Source organism: Aegilops tauschii, chromosome 6 (genome assembly GCF_002575655.3).
Source record: "Aegilops tauschii subsp. strangulata cultivar AL8/78 chromosome 6, Aet v6.0, whole genome shotgun sequence".
NCBI lineage: Eukaryota > Viridiplantae > Streptophyta > Magnoliopsida > Poales > Poaceae > Aegilops > Aegilops tauschii.
The window spans coordinates 86418033-86441578 of record NC_053040.3 but is presented as its reverse complement, the minus strand read 5'-3'; the positions used below and the strand labels follow the sequence as shown (position 1 = coordinate 86441578).

General features: G+C 45.2%; 1 protein-coding gene across 1 annotated transcript; it reads right to left on the bottom strand.

The window, feature by feature from the left end:
- Nucleotides 1–714: 714 nt before the first annotated feature.
- Nucleotides 715–4761, bottom strand: LOC109761316 (IQ domain-containing protein IQM3). Its single transcript, XM_020320117.4, has 9 exons — nt 4267–4761; nt 3895–4009; nt 3680–3745; nt 3349–3437; nt 3106–3193; nt 1981–2127; nt 1782–1874; nt 1520–1621; nt 715–1448 (listed from the first exon to the last, which is right to left on the bottom strand). Exons 1-9 carry the CDS (start codon nt 4479–4481, stop codon nt 909–911), a joined length of 1455 nt encoding a protein of 484 aa, XP_020175706.1. The 5' UTR covers nt 4482–4761; the 3' UTR covers nt 715–908.
- Nucleotides 4762–23546: the final 18785 nt, after the last annotated feature.

Below are 23546 nucleotides of genomic sequence, written 5' to 3'. Positions count from 1 at the left end.
TGTTGCAGGTGTGTTGGATTGATGTCCATGCCCTCTCAGCGCTGGTGTCAAGAAAGGAGGAAGCAGCGTGGCAGCAATTGTACCGTGGTCGAAGATGATGACCTGTTTGCGACTGGTTGCAGATATTTCTGCTGCAGGGGTCTTCTCTCAAGATTCAGTGATAATGACACAGGGCTCCGGAGATCTTCTTGTGTTATGGTTGTCTTAGGGTACTCTAGGTGTTCATGGTCCTTTGTGTTTGCGTTTCAATGTGCTTGTAAGGGTCACCTACTTTGTACTGATTCGTGATTTGAATGAAAAAATTTTCGAAAAAAAAAAGTTCCAGAAGGAGCTTCAAGCATGTCCTGGATTCCAGCGTTAGCTCCGGTGCATGACGTCCGGTTAATATCAGAGCCTCTGATGTCAACCCGAAAGTTTTTCTCGTTTGTATTTGCTTCTCTTTTTTCTAGTACTCCTATTTCAACCCCAAAGTTCGTCTGATGTCAACCGGGAGTAGATCCTATTATTGCATGCATGGCCCTCTTTTTGCACTCCCGGTTTGCTAGCGATTTTGACTCGCCGATCCTTGATTTTCCTTAAATTCGATCGTGGTTTGTAGGTTTTGTCCCTGAAATGTTTTCTGATTGTTGTAAGCAAACATACTACAGCACCGTATTATGACCTATGAGACAGAAAACTCTGCTGAAGCTATTTCTGCAATAGTGACGCTTGGCGGGGAAAAAGCGCAATCACACATTGTCAGTTCAATTCAACCGAATTCGAACTCATACAATCCTCACCAGATCCATCTGAGCTACAAATGGATTCCAGGAACATAGGAAAAACAGCAAGCACAAACTTCTGACATTTGCAGCACCCATCAAATATGAGGTAGCAGAGCTACACAGCTATCGCCTAGACTCAAGTTCCTAACTTGGCTGGGGCAGGGAGGCCTGCATTGGCACGAGCGGCGACGTTGGCGAGGTGGGGGAGATGCATGATGGCACCCTCCACGAGGCCGGAGGAGTCGATGCTCCGGGCGAGAGCTGTACCATCTCCAGGGCTTGCATTCTGAGCTCTATTGGATAATCCTTCACACACCCAATTCTTGGACCATTTCCAGTGCTCCATTTCAGGGACAGCCTGTCGCCGAGCTGATAGGATTTTGACTTGTTCTTGGAGTTCACTCTCTCAAGAATTGCATCCTGGGAGACGACGGCATCTCTAGGGCTTTGCAGGCCACCTGATAAGGTTCTTTGGTAGGCTGGCCTTGCTTTCTCCACGCAGAGATTATCGTTGACCTCGTCAGCTTCAGTCTGAGAAGATTGCCCAGATGCCTTGGCTTCTTCTACCATGTTGGAAGGGAGAATCAATTGTGGAGGATTGGATGGCATGATAGCAGCAGCAGGGTTCTGTTTGCTATTAGGTGCTGGATCTTCATAGTAGTCTTCCTTGGTGGATGAGCGTACCTGAATATGCAAAAATAAGTTGGTATAGGATAGGAGTGTGTTTAGATTCAGCTGGACCGGAAATAGTATACCTCAACTTCTTTCAGATCAACTCCATTCTCTTCTAGAAAGCTCATGAAGTTGCTAAGATTCTCCGCACTCGGTTTGTAATGTCCACTATAAGCCCAGATGGACTGAAATGAGAAGAGGCCATCAAAGCATAAGGTTAGCATAACGAAATGACTAGTAAATCTTTTGGATATGGATACAATATTCAAGTAACAATTCACCAAGTGTAAAACCTTTGCACAAATAGTAGTAGCACTTTGATACGATGGTGGTACTCGATAATACCTTGATAACTCCATTTTCTGCAGTGAACCTTCCAGCAGCTATAGTGGCACCTCCTGCTAAAAAGCTGGAGTGCTGGAATACACCTCTCTCTTTCTGGATATAGAAATAAGCATACAAGTTAAACATTTAGTGAAGCTAACCTTTGAAAGCATAATGTAAGTGCTCAGCAGCAATAAAATTATGTGAGTTATCAAACTACCTGCCCAGCATAAAGTTTCTTTGCTGTGCTCATAACGAAAATCCACTTTGTCCCTTTAGGGCCCTGGCTTGTATCAAGTGCCTCTCCAGATATCTTGTGGATAATCTTTCCCTCTTTAACGATGTATTCATAGAACTCGCGCTCTTGCTGCAAAACAACATACAGCTGTTACAGAGTTCATGCTAAACGATTTTCTTCTAAACTTTCATGTGGCAATTTGTTATGACTAATCTGAACATGTTGGGCGTGCTGTGGTTAAGATAAACAATTGAAGAGAAATATTAATGGCACAGGCTAGGGAGTTCTATAACCTCATATGTATAGAGTATCAAACATAACTCCAGACTTCTGAAACTTCTTTGACCAACGATTTGCCCAACTATGTGGATTATCTCATACAAATTGATACCATTGAGAAGTGCATTTAGTATGATCCAACGATACTGATTTTTGTACAACGTAATCCACATAGATCAATAAATTTGAGAAGCGCGCTGTGCCTTATAATTCTGGACAGAGGGAATATTGATTTATTTACAATAGCATCAAGACATATGTCACGTGCAGCACACCCCAAAAGTGCAGAGACCGAGGATAGGGCACTCGCCCTCATGTAGATGCGAGCAGGGCCTAATCGCTGTCGAAATTAGGCAGGCTCTTCGGCTTAGTTTTGACTTGACATCTGAGATATCCTTACCAACTAAATAAGCTATCTCTTGCCTAACTAAATATCATCATTTCCAGAAAACCATATCAACATCTTCCTATTTTAATCTATCTCTTTCCTAACAAATCTTAACTCCTTTATCAATTGATCATGTTATTGTTAGGTTCAATAGTGACTCCTGCACGTGACAGCGCTTAGCATGGTGCCTGCCCTTCACTGTTGTCTCTAGATTCGGCACCCATGCCAACATAACCCATGTTCTTATTATGAGCAAAACATATTCTAGAAGGTGAACATGAGAAACACAAAGTCAGTGGCATTTCTTAATCGCAACCGAGGCTTGCTGAAGAAACTTGAGCATTGAATGAATTCAGCACTCTGAAGTCCCAGTGCAGCTCTTATTGAATATTTTCAGTAAGAAAGGATAAAGATAGCATCCGTTATGCAAATGATCTTACTGGACCAAGATATCTTATGCATTGCTTCTTCAGCCGAGCCCTTGGACAGTCTGGAAGATCTACATCTTTTCCTTCACCAATATCAAGCCTGCATATGCAAAAAGAAAAGGAGTAAAAGCCTATCAATTTTGGTGCAAAATTTATCAGACTTAACCTTGTAGAAAAATGGGACTACATATTGATTTGCATGATTCCGTTTGAACAGCAAGATTTTCATATGCACAATGGAAGTCATGTTCTTACCAGTAGAAGAAGGGCTGGCCAGCCTGGGTCTGGCACCAGACATCATAGTAGAAATGCAGGTTATGCCCGTACCTATGTCTTGGATCAATCTGCAAGATGACAGATGGATTTCAAAATTTTGCAAACAGAAGTCCCAAGTCAAGATGAGGGTAAGCTGTGTAACTTCTATCATCGATGTTCAGCGCTGACTGACAGTCTGAGTCAGCTGATACTGAGAAGCTTATTCTTTTCACACACACATTTGGAGAGCATAGAAGAGCAGCAAGTACAATACTACTGCCAAAATTAGATTAAAAAAAGTAGTGGATGTGTAGGACATTTTTGTACTCACAGCCTCGATCCAGTGCTGGAAAGCCAGCTTGAGAGCCTTGGCGTCCTTGGATAAACCCTGCCCCACCTGCAACATGCTCATGAACATGAGTTGGAGTTAAAATCAAGGAGAATTCCAGTAAAAAAAATGGCTTTCTTGTGGGGAAAAGGCCATCATGGTGAGCTGCTGCCTTGTGCTGGCGACTGATGATGCAGGGGAAGGGAATGTGTCGAGACCTTTGATGCGTTGAGGCTGACGCGGTTCCAGCGCGAGGCGGCGGTCTCCGGCTCCGGGTCGTCGTAGAAGGAGACGGTGCTGTGGTTCAGCCGCGCGAAGTCCAGCGCTTGCCACCTTGACCAATCCAAATCAGAAAACAGGTGAATTTTCACTTTTCAGCACCCGTAACCATCAAGATGAAGCAAATCAGGCATCGACGACACCCAAAATCAGGCTCGCGAGAGGTCAACAGCCAAGAAAAGCGCGGAATCCCAAGAAACAAAGGGGGGTTGGGCGATTTTCTTTTGCCGAAATTATCAGACCACCAAGTGGAAGAAAAGAAGCAGAGCAGTAATGTTTCCCTTTTCTGGAATTGGGTAGGATCTGGTTACCAGAGCTCCTCGACGACGACGGCGGAGTCGGCGAGCTTGCGCCTGGTCCGGTAGCTCCGGTAGACCTTCTGCACCTTGGTGGCCGCGCCATTCGCTTCGCCTCCGGCCGCCGGCGACGGCGAGGAGGAGGCCCCCGTGTGGCTCGGCTCCCGCGAGGCGGTCTCCACACGGTCCGGCCCGGCCGCCGGAGGAGGCACCGCAGTCTCCACCTCCATGTATACTGTCTACCGCCAATGGTCGTGGCCTTCTCGACTGGAGGCGGGCTGGGGATGGCCGTGCTCTTCTCGAGGAGGGGGATGGGAGTGGGGAGGGAAGAAGGGGGAGCGAGGCAGCTGGAATTTATGCCTGCCCGCCTGTGCTGCTGTGGCACGACAGATAATCGGGGAGTAGTTTACAGTTGTGAGCTGAGCTCATGGTCCAGCGGCCGGGGTATGCTGGGTCGTCTACCGGACTGTGCGTTTTGTCTCGGAGGGGTACCGTCCCGTCGCGTCGTATGGGGCAGTTAGGTGAGGTTCGGTTTTTTTAGTAAAAAAAGAATTAATCGCAGGTGCCCCCGTATACTCGTCTTTATCATAGCACGGGTGCACACGAAAAGTCCATTCTGCACCCGAGCTCATATGCTCCCGCATGAATAGTAAAATCTAAAAAAATCAAAAAAAATTCAAAAAATTCCTTTTTTTAGAGAAACATTGACAAAAGTTCTAAGTGCCTGCAAAAATTCATCATGAAATCACATTCCTGTAAGGCGTGGCAAAAAAAACAAATTCAGTGCTTCAAAATGCGTTTGAAAGTAGCTTTTTTCAGAATATTGTTTTTGTTTTTTTTGCCACGCCTTCTAGGAATGTGATTTCATGACGAATTTTTGCAGGAACTTAAAACTTTTGTCAATGTTTCTCTCAAACAAAATTTGGAATTTTTTGAATTTTTTTCGAATTTTTTTCGAATTTTTTTCGATTTTACTGTTCACCCGAGCTCATTTGAGCTCGGGTGCAGATTAGCCGCGTCCGGGTGCACATCCTATCTCTATCCGTACCTCCGAGATATTGTGCCGACGTCACGTCTCGAGAGTTGACGGGATATCTTCTTTCACTAAACAAACATCGCTGAAAGACTGAAAATAAATCTAGAAAAATACGAGCATCGATGTAAGTCTTACAAAAAAGTCGACCAAAAGAGAAAGATATCCTAGAGGCGCTGCATTATAAGGTCGAGAAAAGGCTTCAAAAGCCGGACGCGGAGTTTCTGCACCCGAGCTCAAATGAGCTCGGGTGAACAGTAAAATCAAAACTAAATCAAAACAAATTCAAAAAAATCCAATTTTTTTGGGAGAAACATTGACAAAAGTTCTAAGTGCTTGCAAAAATTCGTCATGAAATCACATTCCTAGAAGGCATGGCAAAAAAAACAAAAACAGTACTATGAAAAAGCTATTTTCAAAAGCATTTTGAAGCACTGAATTTGTTTTTTTTGCCACGCCTTACAGGAATGTGATTTCATGATAATTTTTTGCAGGCACTTAGAACTTTTGTCAATGTTTCTCTCAAAAAAATTTTGGAATTTTTTGATTTTTTTTCGATTTTACTGTTCACCGAGCTCAAATGAGCTGGGGAGCGGAAAGGCACTTTCGTCAAAAGCCGGCTTGCGCAGCGTAAGTATACGCAGCGAGCACGCTGAGTTGCACAACACAAGTATGCGCAGCGAGGGGGCATTTTTTTTTGCGAGAACCAGGATTAGAGCCCTGGTTGGTAGCCGCACTCAAGAAGGTCATGAGAACCATGCTAGACACACGTTCTCATCAGTGTCAAGTCTAATTCTTGATTCTTGCGCAGCGTAAGTATACGCAGCGAACACGCTGAGTTGCACAACACAAGTATGCGCAGCGAGGGGGCATTTTTTTTGTGAGAACCAGGATTAGAGCCCTGGTTGGTAGCCGCACTCAAGAAGGTCATGAGAACCATGCTAGACACACGTTCTCATCAGTGTCAAGTCTAATTCTTGATTCTTGATGGGCTGGTTCCACCAAAGGAACCTAACCATCCGAGCTTAGTTTGTCGGTGAGGTTTCGTTGGTGCTTTTTGTAAAAACTAAGAGGTTTTGGTGTGAAGCGTATGCCTCCTGGCAGGGACGCGTGCGTGCTTATATAATCAACAGGATACAAGATCGGCAGGTGGTTTTGGGCTTGGCCCCTAATCCAACCTATACAAGATATCTACAAGGGATTGGGCTCGCCTCTAACCACTTGCCTTGATTTACAAGATATGACACACACGCACACAATTACAATCGTGACATTGTCACGTTACAACTCAAGCCTATTGTCTAACATCCTCCCTCAATCTAAACATGTCAAGGTTAAGATTGTTCTTGAAGGCTTGAAGTTGTCGAGCTTGTAGGGGTTTTGTGAAGCCATCAACAACTTGATCTCCAGTTGGTATAAACCTGATTTCCAAAAGCTTTCTTGCAATTCTTTCTCAAACAAAATAAAATCAATCTCTATGTGTTTTGTCCGTGCATGAAACACATGATTGGCAGACAGATATTTTGCTCCAAGATTATCACACCATAGGCAAGAGACATGTGGTCTTTCAACTCCTAGTTCATCAAGCAAAGTTTCTACCCACATTACCTCAGCAGTTGCATTTGCTAGTGACTTATATTCTACCTCTGTACTAGATCGAGAGACAGTTGCTTGTTTCTTGGCATTCCATGAGATGAGATTAGAACCAAGGAAAACAGCAAATCCACCAGTAGATCTCCTGTCATCAGGACATCCTGCACAGTCTGCATCAGAAAAGGCACTTACTGTGGTTGATGATGACTTACATATTTTCAGTCCTGCACTCCCTTGGATATAACGCAATATCCTTTTAACAGCTGTCCAATGCAGGGAAGTAGGAGCATGCAAAAATTGACAAACCTTATTAACAGAGAAAGATATATCAGGTCTTGTCAATGTTAGATATTGAAGTGCACCAACAACACTTCTATACTTAGTTCCTTCTTCTGGACTCAATGGCTCCCCTTCATGTAAGGATAACTTTTCTGTAGTAGACAAAGTAGTACTACAAGGTTTACAACCCTTCATGCCTACACATCTGATAATATCAGTGGCATACTTCTCTTGAGTCAACAAAATCCCATTGGGTATCTTTTTCACCTCAATGCCTAAGAAATAATGTAACTCTCCCAAGTCCTTAAGTGCAAATTCATTTTTCAAAATTTTGAGTAAAGCTGAGGTGGCCTCTTGTGAGGAACTAGCAACAATTATGTCATCTACATAAATGAGCATATAAATAATCACCTTCCCTTTCCGAAAGAAGAACAAGGAGGTGTCTCCTTTGGAGGGCCGAAAACCAAGTTGCTGTAACTTTGTGCTCAATCTTGAGTACCAAGCCCTGGGTGCCTGTTTCAGACCATACAAAGCTTTGTCCAATTTGCAAACATGTTGAGGTTTAGTCTCATCAACAAAACCAGGTGGTTGCTTCATATAAACCTCTTCCTCGAGAACGCCATGTAGGAACGCATTCTGGACATCCAGTTGGCGAAGACTCCATCCCCTGGTGACAGCAATAGACAAAACAAGTCTAATGGTGGCAGCTTTAACAACTGGACTAAATGTGTCCTCATAATCAATGCCATAGCATTGCTTGAAACCTTTAGCAACTAGCCTAGCTTTATATCTATCTAAAGTGCCATCAGAGTGTCTTTTAATTTTGTACACCCACTTACAATCTATATTATTCCTCCCTGACTTAGCAGAAACCAAGTGCCAAGTTCTATTTTTCATAAGAGCATTATACTCTGTTTCCATAGCACGCTGCCAGTTTTATCTCCTAGAGCTTTTGCCACGCTTCTAGGTTCTTGAGCAACAACAAGGTTTGCAAATTTAAATTTTTTATCATACTTGACCGTCCCATCTTTAGGAACCAACGGTTTCAAAATACCTTTTTGAGCCCGTGTACTGGGACGCACAGGATCAGCCGCCACAGACGATCCACCAGCCGTAGTGGACACAGCCCCTCGTGTGGCGATCGGGACAACGGGCCGATCCTCCTCGGCTGCGGTGCGGTCGGGCATGGGATCACGCGCCCGCACAAGCGACAGGATGGGTTGGCGGACAGGAGACACACGCCCATGGACCGGGCCACCAGTGTCATCATTGCGCGGGGAGGCGGTAGGGCTAGGCGACACGCCCGCGCCGGTTCCACCAGGACGCGTGTCACGCGTGGAGGCGCCAACGGCGGACCCGCTAGCCAAGGGAGGCAGCAAATCAGGGCCTGCCGCCGCAGGCGCGCAGGATCCTGCGCCGCCAGATCTCTTGGGATCGGCGTCAGCAGCGGGATCGTCCTCGTGCTCTGTGCTTGTCGGGTTTGGACTGATATGCTGCATAAAATCATGTTGCAAATTGCCATTTTCTGCCATATTTTTTTCACTGTTTCCTGCAGCATCATGACTCGAATTAGTAGCACCATTAATCATATGGTCAACACTATCATCCCCCTGATCAGTAGGATTTAAAAGCTCCGGTGGTAACAAAAGGATTTCGGCTCCAAGCCGCGCACCTGCATTAGGATGCAAGGTGGAAAAGGGAAATGTGTTCTCATCAAACACCACATCTCTGGAAATATAGACTCTTCCGGTAGATATATCTAGGCATTTATACCCCTTATGGAGATTAATGTATCCTAGGAAGGCACACTGTTTGGATCAAAATTGGAGTTTATGAGTATTGTGTTGGAAATATGCCCTAGAGGCAATAATAAATAGGTTATTATTATATTTCCTTGTTCATGATAATCGTTTATTATCCATGCTAGAATTGTATTGATAGGAAACTCAGATACATGTGTGGATACATAGACAACACCATGTCCCTAGTAAGCCTCTAGTTGACTAGCTCGTTGATCAATGGATGGTTACGGTTTCCTGACCATGGACATTGGATGTCGTTGATAACGGGATCACATCATTAGGAGAATGATGTGATGGACAAGTCCCAATCCTAAGCCTAGCACAAGATCGTGTAGTTCGTTTGCTCAGAGCTTTTCTAATGTCAAGTATCACTTCCTTAGACCATGAGATTGTGCAACTCCCGGATACCGTAGGAATGCTTTGGGTGTACCAAACGTCACAACGTAACTGGGTGGCTATAAAGGTGCACTACAGGTATCTCCGAAAGTGTCTGTTGGGTTGGCACGAATCGAGACTGGGATTTGTCACTCCGTGTAAACGGAGAGGTATCTCTGGGCCCACTCGGTAGGACATCATCATAATGTGCACAATGTGACCAAGGAGTTGATCACGGGATGATGTGAGTTACGAAACGAGTAAAGAGACTTGCCGGTAGCGAGATTGAACAAGGTATCGGGATACCGACGATCGAATCTTGGGCAAGTAACATATCGATGGACAAAGGGAATTGCATACGGGATTGATTGAATCCCCGACATCGTGGTTCATCCGATGAGATCATCGTGGAACATGTGGGAGCCAACATGGGTATCCAGATCCCGCTGTTGGTTATTGACCGGAGAACGTCTCGGTCATGTCTGCATGGTTCCCGAACCCGTAGGGTCTACACACTTAAGGTTCGATGACGCTAGGGTTATAGGGAAAGTATGTACGTGGTTACCAAATGTTGTTCGGAGTCCCGGATGAGATCCCGGACGTCACGAGGAGTTACGGAATGGTCCGAAGGTAAAGATTTATATATGGGAAGTCCTGTTTTGGTCACCGGAAAAGTTTCGGGTGATATCGGTAATGTACCGGGACCACCGGGAGGGTCCCGGGGGTCCACCAAGTGGGGCCACCAGCCCCAGAAGGCTGCGTGGGCCAAGTGTGGGAGGGGACCAGCCCCAGGTGGGCTGGTGCCCCCCACCAAGGCCCAAGCGCATGGGAGAGTGGGAGGGGGCAAACCCTAGGTCCAGATGGGCCTTAAGGCCCACCCTAGTGGCGCCCCCCTCTCCTCCCCTTGGCCGCCCCCCTTAGATGGGATCTAGGGCTGGCCGCCTCCCCTTGGGGTGGGAACCCTAGAGGGGGCGTAGCCCCCTCCCCCCCTATATATAGTTGAGGTTTGGGGCTGCCCAAGACATGAGAACGTCTCTCTTTCGGCGCAGCCCTACCCCTCTCCCTCCTCCTCCTCTCCCGCGGTGCTTAGCGAAGCCCTGCGGGATTGCCACGCTCCTCCATCACCACCATGCCGTTGTGCTGCTGCTGGACGGAGTTTTCCCCAACCTCTCCCTCTCTCCTTGCTGGATCAAGGCGTGGGAGACGTCACCGGGCTGCACATGTGTTGAACGCGGAGGCACCGTTCTTCGGTGCTTAGATCGGAATCAACCGCGATCTGAATCGCTACGAGTACAACTCCTTCATCCGCGTTCTTGCAACGCTTCCGCATCGCGATCTACAAGGGTATGTAGATGCACTCCTAAAAGGGCATGTAGCCCCTAAGTGTGGTTTTGGTAATTGAATGACAATCTCTATGGACTAATGTTTTCAGTGAGATATATTTGAAGGTTTTGTCCATAGATGGTGCCTCAAGGATATTGGATGGAATCAAGGATGAAGTCCATATATATGAAGATAATGCCTCAAGGATATTGGATGGAATCAAGGATGAAGTCCATATAGATGAAGTTATATTTGCTCTAAGCTTTGGTATTAAATGACAATTCCTATGGAGCATCAAGTGCATTGGATCTTATATGAAGATATGTTCCATAGTGATGCTTGAAGTTCTTTGGGTTGTTATGTGAAGATTGCCATCAAAGCATCCGAAGAAGTCCTCATGGTATCCCTCTCTGGATACCCCATGCACACGGGCTTATACCGTGCGCACGGGGTCGAGTGTCAACTCTCTGGATACCCCGTGCTCACGGGGCCTAGGTGTTGGCTCTCAAGATTCCATATCCAGCGAGGTTTCAACTTGGTCTTCTGAGGATCAAGGCTTGAGAGAATAACCAAAGAGAAGAATTCGAGTTATGGTTTCAAGACAAGATCATGGTGAGCTCATGTGTTGGGTTTCGCTTGATCAAGCCTTGAAGCAAGCAACTAGAGTGAAGAATTCATTATGCCTCTCAAGACAAGATCATGTTGATCAAGTCTTGAAGCAAGCAACTAGAGTGACGAATTCATTATGCCTCTCAAGAGTTTGGGATGGAGTTTTTAGAAGGGCAAGTGGTGACCAAGATGATATTCATAGTGGAACTTTATATGGTCATGAAAGAGTCTTTGGTGATATTGTCTTGAAGCAATGAAGTGAAATGAAGAGTTCATTGTGGCTTTCAAGAAACCAAGATGGAGCTTGAAGTAAAGATGTTGGTTGACCAAGATGAAGCTCGAAGAGTATATCTAAGTGGTCAACTCAAAAAGCACAAACAATGTACCACGTGAGATCAAGTGATCTAGTGGTATGGTAAGTAATTGTGAATTGTGCTTTGTTACCTAACCCATGCTATATGTTTGTTATGTCTATGTGGGTTAGGTGTTTCTCATAGGCTTGCATCAAAAGGAAAGATCTCGTGTAGCCTATGTGTGGATGACATCAAGTGGTGATGGTCATCGGATTCAAGGAGTCCAAGTGCAAGATGAGATGACATCAAGTGGTGATGGTCATCGAGTTCGGGGAGTCCAGGTGCAAGATGAGAAGCCGGAGGTTATATGCTTTGAAGCTTGCGGTCCACATCATGATAATGTGCATGTGAAGATGGGCTTGAGATAAGGCTTCCCTCATTGCATCATGAGGAAGCAATTCGAGTATCTTCACCAAGTGGTCGTGGACAAGAAAGGGATTCCAACTTGAGGCAAGCATTAAAGTCATCATCAAGCTCAAGTTGAATGTGCAAGGCAAAGGTATACCTTAGCTAGGTTTTCCTAGTTTTGCCGGTCTCATAGTGCTTGGTGGGAGACCGGATTATAGGTTTGATAGCCGTACTATCGGGTGGTTGGTGCGACATATGCCAAGGGATGGCTTATCATTGTGGGAGCCAATAAAATGTCGCCGGTGCCTGGAAACGGGATGAGGCGAAGACATGCACGCCGGCGAATCTTACCCAGGTTCGGGGCTCTCCGGGGAGATAACACCCCTAGTCCTGCTCTGCGGGGTCTCCGCATGATCACTAGATCGATGAAAGGTAGCTACAATCGCTCCTAGAGCTGTTGAGATCAAGGGAGAAGAAGAACAAGGCTAGCTCTTGCTTCTCTCTATCTATGGTGTGTGTGTGTGTTATGCTTAGAAGCGAACCATGCTCAGAGGCCAATCCTTTGCATGGGTGCTCCGGGGGGTTTATATAGGCCTACCCCCCGGGGGTACAATGGTAATCCGGCTGGGCACTGGTCCCAGCCGTCAGTGTCTACGCTCGCCGGCTTCTCCGCTGGCTGCTGGGTCCCGCCGACTGGTGGGTCCCGCCGGCTGCCGGCTCCTTGGTCGACAGGCCGGCCCCACCGTCTAGGGTCTTGTCGGCGGCTGCTTACTGTAGCCTCGCCTCTGATGACGAGGGCTTTGTCGAGGTAAGCATGGCTACAGTGGGCCGCCTCGGGGGCTCTCACTGTAGGCTTACCTCGTCTTGTTTCCTTAATGGGGCTCCTGCTTCGAGGGAAGGAGTGGCCGGCTCCTGAGAGCCGGCCACACCCTTGGCCGACTGGGGGGACGCCGGGCCGCCTTCATGCCTCTCTCTGGCCAAAGGGGCCCGCCGCCCGTGGCCGTACGGGAGTCTGTCGTGGATGACGTTGAGGCTAGCATGGCTACAGTGCCGGGCCGCATGGGAGACGGCCGTCCCGTACGGCCTCCTGTAGCCATGCCCGCCTCGGGCTTCGGGGGCAGTGGGCCGCACTGTGGCCACACCCCGTCTTGTCACCATTATGTGGGAGTAGCTTTGGTGGTTGTGGTCTTGGCCGGCTTCTTGGAGTCGGCGCTCTTTGAGGTCGGCTTCTTGGAGTCGGCCACCCCGCGGTTGTCTTGGGGAGGGAGGTCGCTTGAGGCTGGGCCGCCTTCCGTGAGTCGGCTTCAGAGGTAGCCGGCCAGGGAAGGTGGTCCAATGCTCGAAGTGTTTGAAGGCCCAAAGGCCTGATAATTTTTCTGAAGAGCCAGGGGTAGTCGGTTAGGCTTCCCGTGGCCATTTACTCCGACAGTAGTCCCCGAAGCTGATTGGGCTTCGAGGTTGTGTAGGAGTTGAGAAGCACGATCAGCTTCCCATCTTAGCAAGCCGGCAGCTGGGAGCCGGCTCTGGTTAGGCGTGCCGCCTAGGTCGAAAACTTCTGGAGTCGGAGGGCGGGAGCTCGCCAACGCATGCTCCTTGCATCATTCTTTTAGTGGGCTGCTGCTGGCTGTCTTGGGGACCCTGTGTGCTCGGGGTCTTTGACCCCCGTGCGCACGGGGTGTCCAGAATTCTGGGTACTCCGTGCACACGGGTTCGTACCGTGCACACGGGACCCCGTGCACAAGGGGTCTCAACCCCCGTGCGCACGGGGTGCCCAGGAAATGCCCGTTGGAGCCCCAACGGCTAGTTTCTGAGTTTGGCTATTTAAGGGCCCTTTCCTCCCACCGGTTGGGGGTTGGTTCACACACATTCTAAACACCATTTTGAGCCTCTCTCCACCTCTCCCAAACCCCTATCTCCCTCTATGTGAAGGGGGATTTGTGGATGGATTAGTGAGCCATTTGTTGATCATATCCAAAGCATCCCCTCTCTTCAATCTCCTACTTTCAAGAGTGCATCTTATGAGATTGAGAGAGTGAGTTGAGCATTTGTTGCTTGACCTTGCATTGCATTTGTTGCATTGGTTTGAGCTCCCCACATCGATTAGTTCGAGTGAGAGTCCGTGAGTTTATTACTCTTGGAGGTTTCGGCCTCCTAGACGGTTTGGTGATATTCATTGTGAAGATTGTGAAGAGGCCTATGTGGCCAAGGTTCCCCCGGAAGCTTCCTCTTGTGGTGTGCTCCGGGGAAGGGTGTTGAAGTGGCCTAGGTGGTCAAGTTCCTCCGGAAGCTTCCTTGTTTGTGGTGTGCTCAGGAGAAGTTTGTAAAGGTGTGGTGGTCGCCTTCAAGACCAACCCCGAGTGAATCGAGGCTCATCCGTTGGGGGTGACTCGAAAAGGAGAATACGGTGATCACTTGGTGACGCCCCAGAGCTTTGGCTTCGGCACCGCTCTAATGGAGATTAGCACTCTCACGAGTGTGAACTTCGGGATAAATCCGCGTCTCCGACTCACTTGTGGTTATCTCTTACCCACACCCTTTACTTACCGCAATTCATACTTGCTCATATTGATATATCTTGTGCTAGTTGAATTGCTTAGTTGTTCCTACATTTCCATATCTTGTGATATAATTTGTGCTTGCTAGTTTCCTTAAGTGCCTATCTTGTTTAGCATAGGTTGTTGGTGCACTTAGTTGAGCCTAGCATATTTAGGATTTGTGCTTGAAAGGTATCCGTTTAGTTTAATTCCGCATTAGGATAAAGCCAAATCCGTAACAGTTTTAAAACACCTATTCACCCCCCCCTCTAGTCATCACCTAGATCCTTTCAATTGGTATCAGAGCTTTGGTCTCTCCTTGCTAGGCTTCACCGCCTAGAGAGTAAAGATGTCGACTAGTGGTATAGTGCACGATGACACTTTCTGTTTTAGTGGCACAAACTATCACTTGTGGAAAATTCGCATGCTTTGTCATTTCTGGGCCATGGGTCCAAATTTTGTGCGAATTGTTCTTGTAGGGTCTTCTCCATGGAAGGATGAACTTTTTCCATTTATTAAGGAAAATGATGATATGCTTTGTGGGTATGGTGCAAAGAATGCCTTAATCCGGTCTATATCCCTCGAAGTGTTTGAGTCAATTATGACGTGTGCGTCGGCTCATGAGATGTGGACAAAACTTGAAGAAATATATGGTGGGTCCAATCTTGATGAGGTCAATCATATTTCGAAGGTGTCTCTTGAGGAGTTCTCCACATCTTCATATCATGAAGAACTCCATATTGCTTCTTCCTCCGTGTGCTTGGACATTTCAACTTCTTCCACCTCACCATCATATGACATGTCCCAAGGTAATGACATGGTGAGTGGAAATATAATTTGTGACGATGATGTTGTGCTCAACATTGATGATCTTTCATGCATAAATGCTAATTTTGTAGCTTCTTTGGACTTGAACACATCTAGCAAAAATGACATACATTCTTGTGTTGATAGTCCTTACATATCATATAGATATTCCTTGAATACTTGTTGTGATGATATGCTTGATTCTCCTTGTTGCCATGATACCTATGCTTCTATTTCCTCTAGTTGTTGTTTGACTAACCATGTAGAGGAAATAAGAGAAAATGGTGCACACATCACTAATGGAGAATTTGCTAGAAGAGCAAAGAAGGAAATCACTATGTTGGAGAGGAAATGCTATGAGTGTCAAGAGGATGGACATGGATATCCTACTCTTGATAATGAAGACTCTCCCTCTCCAAAAGAATCATCATCAACCTCCGATGTTCACATGTGCCTCATGGCAAGAGGTACTACCGAGGTATCATCTACTCTTAGTAATGATAATGATGAGAGTGATGATGAATGTGATAGGGATATGAGTCAAGAAATATATGAAATTGGTAATTCTCTTCGTGGAGTAAATAAGAACACTTATGAGATATTTAAAGATCTTATTACTCATTTTGGAAAGTGTAATGATTTACTTCACGAAGAGCAAGAACAAAATGATAAACTTGATTGTAACCTTCTTGATGCTCAGAAACTCTTAGAGACTTAGAATCTTCCAAAGAAGAGATTGAAGTTTCTCATGATAAACTTAAAGAGGATTTTCAGCACCTTGACCTTGGCTACAAGAATGTCAAAGGAGAGCTCGCCAAACTCTCTAAGTCTTATGAGGAACTTCAAGCTACTCATGTGAAGTCTCTAGTTTCTTCTAGCTCCTCTCATATTGTCAATGATGCTTGTGCTACTAACTCTACTTCTTGTGAAGCATCTATCTTGAAGGAGAATGTTGAGCTACGGGCTCAACTTATTTTGCTAACTAGCAATTATGGGAAATTAGAAGAAAGTCATGAAAAGCTCTCGGGCTCTCATGATGACCTTCTAATCTCCCATGAAAGGCTAAAGTTAGCTCATGAGGCTATTGTGACTAAGGTAACATCTTGTGAGCCTCATGTGGACATTAGCACTATTTCTACTCAAAATGCTTTATTGACATGTGCTAGTCCTAGTGATTCATCTAGACATATTATTCCCAATTCTTGTGATGAATTGCTCTCCTTGCCTTGTTGCTCTAACAATGAAGTTTCTACTTCCTCTAGTACTTTTGTTGATACTAACCTTGTAGAGGAAAACAAAGAGCTCAAGGCCCAAGTCACTAATTTGAAGAAAGACTTGGAAATGTGTCATGAAGGAAATTCCACTCTCAACACTATCTTGAGTGTTCAAAAATCCCCTCATGACAAGGGTGGACTTGGTTTCATCTCCAACAACAAGAAGTCCAAGAAAAAGAAGAAGGGACAAGACCAAGTCAAGAATGATGCCAACATTACATGCTTCAAGTGCAAGAATGTTGGACACCATGTGAGATATTGTCCATTGAAGAAGAAGGCTTCAAATGTGAAGCAACAAGGGAAGCGGCCTCAAGTTCAATCTCAAGGTCAACCTCAAATTGAAGAAAGGCCACTACCAATGATGAACCAAGATAATGCTCCCCAAGTTGAGAAAATAAAGAAGAGAAGGGGGAGCACATGTTGCTATAATTGTCGTGAGAAGGGACACATATCCTCATCTTGTCCCAACGGTAACATCCCTAAGCCTCCTCTAGTCAATGATCATTATTCGCTTAGGAAGGATGTTGTTGGCAATTTGTTTGCCAAGTTTGTTGGCGCCCAAAGTGGCTTGGAAATGGAAAAGGCCATTTGGGTTGCCAAGCCTATTGTGACTAACTTCTTAGGACCCAACTTGGTTGGGTACCATCAAGCTCAAACTTGATCAATAGGTGTGTGGAGGACATTGGAGATTTGGCTAGTTCATAAAGAAAAGGATATCCACCGTTTATTTGTTCGAGCCAAGTCATGTGGATTATCTTCATATTATCTATCCAATGTTCCTCTTTGCGGTAACTTGTATTTATATTGCTTACATTGAAAGTTGCTCGCCCCTTGCATGCTTAGGTTTTGTATCTAGCATGTGCATCTATATGTTGTGTTTCTTAGTATGCTTGATTTGTGTTATCTAGCATGTGTAGGTTGCATTGCACATTATATAGTGGTGTTTGCTGTTTTGAGCCTGTATTGTATCATGATTGGCTCTTGCAAGATATTAGTGGATCATCACATTATGGGGGAGTGTTTTGTTGTGTGCACATCACAAACCCAAAATGTGAATATGAGAAATGCCACATAGTATTGATATTCAATCTTATCTAGTCACTATGTGGTATGTCAAGCTCATTTGAAATTCAAATTCTCAGAGTATGCACTAATTATCTCTTGTTGGTTGTTATTTACCTTTGTTGCGTGCTTCGTCGCGGTGCCTGTGAGGTTCTTCAGTAAGTTTCTGGACACCCCGTGTGCACGGGGTCTCTGACCCCCGTGCGCACGGGGTACCACGAAACTTACTGGACACCCCGTGCGCACGGGGTCCTGGACCCCCGTGCGCACGGGGTGGGTGAAAATCACTGGACACCCCGTGCACACGGGGTCCTAGACCCCCGTGCGCACGGGGTGGTGTTTTTTCTCTGGACACACCGTGCGCACGGGGCTGACCTAGCCCGTGTGCACGGGGTCCTATGGGCAGAAATGTCCACCCGGCCAAGTACGCTTTATTTATCTTTCTTTGCTTTGGAGTTGTTGATGATCCTGTGCATCTTCGTAATCTACCCCCGAGTGTTAATTCCAAATACCATTTGTATTCTCTTACAATTGGTATTTCCTCATGTGGTAGAACCTTATGATCATCTTCTTCTCGGCTTGTGCTTCAACTTGCCTTATCTCACTGCTTGTGCCATCTATTATCTACTTGAGTAAGATAGGCCTTTGAGCATGTGTGTATTGTATATCCTATATGCTCTTTGGTTTTTGCTTAGTTCATATGTTGTACTTTGTGTGCGGTCCTGTGTGGATTCGTCACTTTGATATAATTTGGACAACTTGAATACTTTGTGATATTATCGGAGTATTCTTCGGTTAAGTGTTCTTTTGTCCAAATCGTATCTCTCTGGATCTTGGTAGGCATGAGCATGCATATTTATTTATATTCTTCTTCATGCCTTGCTTGCTACTTGATCCTCTATGTAGGGTAAACTCCATAAAATCATTAATGGTTAAGAGTGTGCATGAACTTCAAGTTCATATCCTTTTGCACATATTTAATGTGGAGTTTGCCCTACATATTGTGGTTGTCCTAACTACTTCGGACCCAATATGTTTGGGGACCAAATTGTACCTTAATGTGCTTTAGGTACTGTGGAGAAGCATTGGATGCTTGGCTTATTCACAAGGAAGGTGGAGACACCATGGAAAATTATTAGGGCCAAGCTTGGTTGATTCTTTGATTTGAGGGAGAAGATAAATGAAAACCCGATTCGGTTGTAAGTGTTTCATTCTCATCAATTCAACACATAATTTGGGTCTTTTTGTTGGATATGCATCAAACTCCCACACTTACTGTATTCTCAATAAATCCACGGGATGTATTGAGGAAATGGTGAATGTGGAGTGTGATGAGAATAACAGCTTCCATGCGGAGCAACCTGTTTCAAGTGTTGTAGGTGATGAGGCTCCTTCCCAAGCTACAAGTACAATGGGGATTGGTCATATTCTTCCACAAGAAACACCCCTTGTCCATGTAGAAGAAGAAGGAGTAAGAGCCCCTCTTGTGGATCCACCACAAGGGAAGTCATCACCCCCAACACAAGAGCAAGATGCTATGGGAGATCATTTACCTATCCAAGAACAAGATCAAGTCCCTCATGTTCATGGGCTAGATCAAGGGCTCCTTGAACCAATGCTCTCTCGGTAACAAGTACTTACTTCATGCGTTTGTTTGAATTAGAGTCAACATTGTGTATGTTGCATCATGGCATGTTTAGTACTTGTTGAGTTTGTGTTTCTTGCAACAGCTTAAACCTCCTTATTGCATCTATGAGACTTTTGAGAAGAAGCATATCATGGGGATCTATAAAACCATGCTCATGGTTCACTTATCCCAAATATGCCAATTAAGCAATTTATTGCATACCAATTCCTCAAAGTGCTCTTATGTGCAATATTGATAAAATTGCAAGAAACAATCTTTTTGGTTGTGGTATTTGCTCTCATGCTTAGTAATTCATTTTTATGCAAATGAGATCAGTTTGCGCCATGTGCCTTGTGCCTTGTGCCATGTGACAAAGCCCTATGCTAAGATCAAGTTTGTATAAATAATGGATTCATTCTTGGATATCATGTTCTTATCTTTTGTATCTTTTTGTGTGTGCAAGTTTCTTTGTGGATGCTCATCTTGATGATTATTGGCCACGTAAGAAACTTATACACATGAGAAAGTGCATATCCCTCTTTGATATCCTTTCGTTTCCTTGCCGGTCCTTGGAATTGTCTCTTTTTATTCTTTGGTGGATCCGGTAAGAGGTTGAGTAGTGAGTGCTTGTATGTATTGCATATATCATTGCGCTCATGAGTTGTTGGATATATTTTGGACCCTTGTTTAGTCAAGTGATGATCCTATTTTGTGCACGTTGTATCCAAGTACAAAACTTAATAATGCACAAATCATGGGGAGCTTCTCTATGTTGTTTAGAACACTCCTATGCTCATATCATAATATCTTTTTGGTGCATTTTATGGATCCTCAATATAGTGTGAATTTCTTCATTTGTTCGTAACTGGATATGTGCATTTGATTCCACTCACAATATGAGAAATGCACAAATTAAGGAGGAACTCATACTATATTGGTCTTCTAGATTTTTTCTCCATTTTGGCACTTGTTGCCAATGGGGGAGAAGTTTAGAGGGTTTAGGTGAAGTAGGTTGGTTCATGCATATCTACATTTGTTGTGGTTGTTGCATGGATGTGTATATAGAGGAAACTCCACCAAGTTCTTCCATGCATATATTGTGGGGGAGTTTGCTCTATATAGTGTGGTTCTACTAGCATCAAATTCTTGTGTAGTATTTCGATGCTAGTACAATCGGTTTTGATAACATCAACTATCTTTGTGATATTTGAGGCTATCAAAACCACCTCAAGTATTCAATTTATTCTCGGATAGATTGCATACTTGTTTTAAATTCATTATATAAACCCTCTTGTTGAGATTGTCATCAATTACCAAAATGGGGGAGATTGAAAGGGCATGTAGCCCCTAAGTGTGGTTTTGGTAATTGAATGACAATCTCTACGGACTAATGTTTTCAGTGAGATATATTTGAAGGTTTTGTCCATAGATGGTGCCTCAAGGATATTGGATGGAATCAAGGATGAAGTCCATATATATGAAGATAATGCCTCAAGGATATTGGATGGAATCAAGGATGAAGTCCATATAGATGAAGTTATATTTGCTCTAAGCTTTGGTATTAAATGACAATTCCTATGGAGCATCAAGTGCATTGGATCTTATATGAAGATATGTTCCATAGTGATGCTTGAAGTTCTTTGGGTTGTTATGTGAAGATTGCCATCAAAGCATCCGAAGAAGTCCTCATGGTATCCCTCTCTGGATACCCCATGCACACGGGCTTATACCATGCGCACGGGGTCGAGTGTCAACTCTCTGGATACCCCGTGCTCACGGGGCCTAGGTGTTGGCTCTCGAGATTCCATATCCAGCGAGGTTTCAAGTTGGTCTTCTGAGGATCAAGGCTTGAGAGAATAACCAAAGAGAAGAATTCGAGTTATGGTTTCAAGACAAGATCATGGTGAGCTCATGTGTTGGGTTTCGGTTGATCAAGCCTTGAAGCAAGCAACTAGAGTGAAGAATTCATTATGCCTCTCAAGACAAGATCATGTTGATCAAGTCTTGAAGCAAGCAACTAGAGTGACGAATTCATTATGCCTCTCAAGAGTTTGGGATGGAGTTTTTAGAAGGGCAAGTGGTGACCAAGATGATATTCATAGTGGAACTTTATATGGTCATGAAAGAGTCTTTGGTGATATTGTCTTGAAGCAATGAAGTGAAATGAAGAGTTCATTGTGGCTTTCAAGAAACCAAGATGGAGCTTGAAGTAAAGATGTTGGTTGACCAAGATGAAGCTCGAAGAGTATATCTAAGTGGTCAACTCAAAAAGCACAAACAATGTACCACGTGAGATCAAGTGATCTAGTGGTATGGTAAGTAATTGTGAATTGTGCTTTGTTACCTAACCCATGCTATATGTTTGTTATGTCTATGTGGGTTAGGTGTTTCTCATAGGCTTGCATCAAAAGGAAAGATCTCGTGTAGCCTATGTGTGGATGACATCAAGTGGTGATGGTCATCGGATTCAAGGAGTCCAAGTGCAAGATGAGATGACATCAAGTGGTGATGGTCATCGAGTTCGGGGAGTCCAGGTGCAAGATGAGAAGCCGGAGGTTATATGCTTTGAAGCTTGCGGTCCACATCATGATAATGTGCATGTGAAGATGGGCTTGAGATAAGGCTTCCCTCATTGCATCATGAGGAAGCAATTCGAGTATCTTCACCAAGTGGTCGTGGACAAGAAAGGGATTCCAACTTGAGGCAAGCATTAAAGTCATCATCAAGCTCAAGTTGAATGTGCAAGGCAAAGGTATACCTTAGCTAGGTTTTCCTAGTTTTGCCGGTCTCATAGTGCTTGGTGGGAGACCGGATTATAGGTTTGATAGCCGTACTGTCGGGTGGTTGGTGCGACATATGCCTGTCTTGGGGACCCTGTGTGCTCGGGGTCTTTGACCCCCGTGCGCACGGGGTGTCCAGAATTCTGGGTACTCCGTGCACACGGGCTCGTACCGTGCACACGGGACCCCGTGCACAAGGGGTCTCAACCCCCGTGCGCACGGGGTGCCCAGGAAATGCCCGTTGGAGCCCCAACGGCTAGTTTCTGAGTTTGGCTATTTAAGGGCCCTTTCCTCCCACCGGTTGGGGGTTGGTTCACACACATTCTAAACACCATTTTGAGCCTCTCTCCACCTCTCCCAAACCCCTATCTCCCTCTATGTGAAGGGGGATTTGTGGATGGATTAGTGAGCCATTTGTTGATCATATCCAAAGCATCCCCTCTCTTCAATCTCCTACTTTCAAGAGTGCATCTTATGAGATTGAGAGAGTGAGTTGAGCATTTGTTGCTTGACCTTGCATTGCATTTGTTGCATTGGTTTGAGCTCCCCACATCGATTAGTTCGAGTGAGAGTCCGTGAGTTTATTACTCTTGGAGGTTTCGGCCTCCTAGACGGTTTGGTGATATTCATTGTGAAGATTGTGAAGAGGCCTATGTGGCCAAGGTTCCCCCGGAAGCTTCCTCTTGTGGTGTGCTCCGGGGAAGGGTGTTGAAGTGGCCTAGGTGGTCAAGTTCCTCCGGAAGCTTCCTTGTTTGTGGTGTGCTCAGGAGAAGTTTGTAAAGGTGTGGTGGTCGCCTTCAAGACCAACCCCGAGTGAATCGAGGCTCATCCGTTGGGGGTGACTCGAAAAGGAGAATACGGTGAGTCACTTGGTGACGCCCCGGAGCTTTGGCTTCGGCACCGCTCTAACAGAGATTAGCACTCTCACGAGTGTGAACTTCGGGATAAATCCGCGTCTCCGACTCACTTGTGGTTATCTCTTACCCACACCCTTTACTTACCGCAATTCATACTTGCTCATATTGATATATCTTGTGCTAGTTGAATTGCTTAGTTGTTCCTACATTTCCATATCTTGTGATATAATTTGTGCTTGCTAGTTTCCTTAAGTGCGTATCTTGTTTAGCATAGGTTGTTGGTGCACTTAGTTGAGCCTAGCATATTTAGGATTTGTGCTTGAAAGGTATCCGTTTAGTTTAATTCCGCATTAGGATAAAGCCAAATCCGTAACAGTTTTAAAACGCCTATTCACCCCCCCTCTAGTCGTCATCTAGATCCTTTCAACTCCCCTTCCCCTCGTTGCTAGATTACTCCATAGATTGATCTTGGTGCAGCGTAGAAAATTTTGAATTTCTGCTACGTTCCCCTACAGTGGCATCATGAGCTAGGTCTATGCGTAGTTTCTATGCACGAGTAGAACACAAAGTACTTGTGGGCGTAGATGTTGCCAATTCTTCTTGCCGCTACTAGTCTTATCTTGTTTCGGCGGCATTGTG

Coding starts and splice junctions, on each gene's coding strand:
- LOC109761316 (XM_020320117.4), bottom strand. CDS start 4,481: ATGGAGGTGGAGACTGCGGTGCCTCCTCCGGCGGCCGGGCCGGACCGT. Junction 4,010..4,266: donor GTCGTCGTCGAGGAGCTCTG/GTAACCAGATCC, acceptor GGATTGGTCAAG/GTGGCAAGCGCTGGACTTCG. Junction 3,438..3,679: donor TCCAGCACTGGATCGAGGCT/GTGAGTACAAAA, acceptor GTCATCTTGCAG/ATTGATCCAAGACATAGGTA.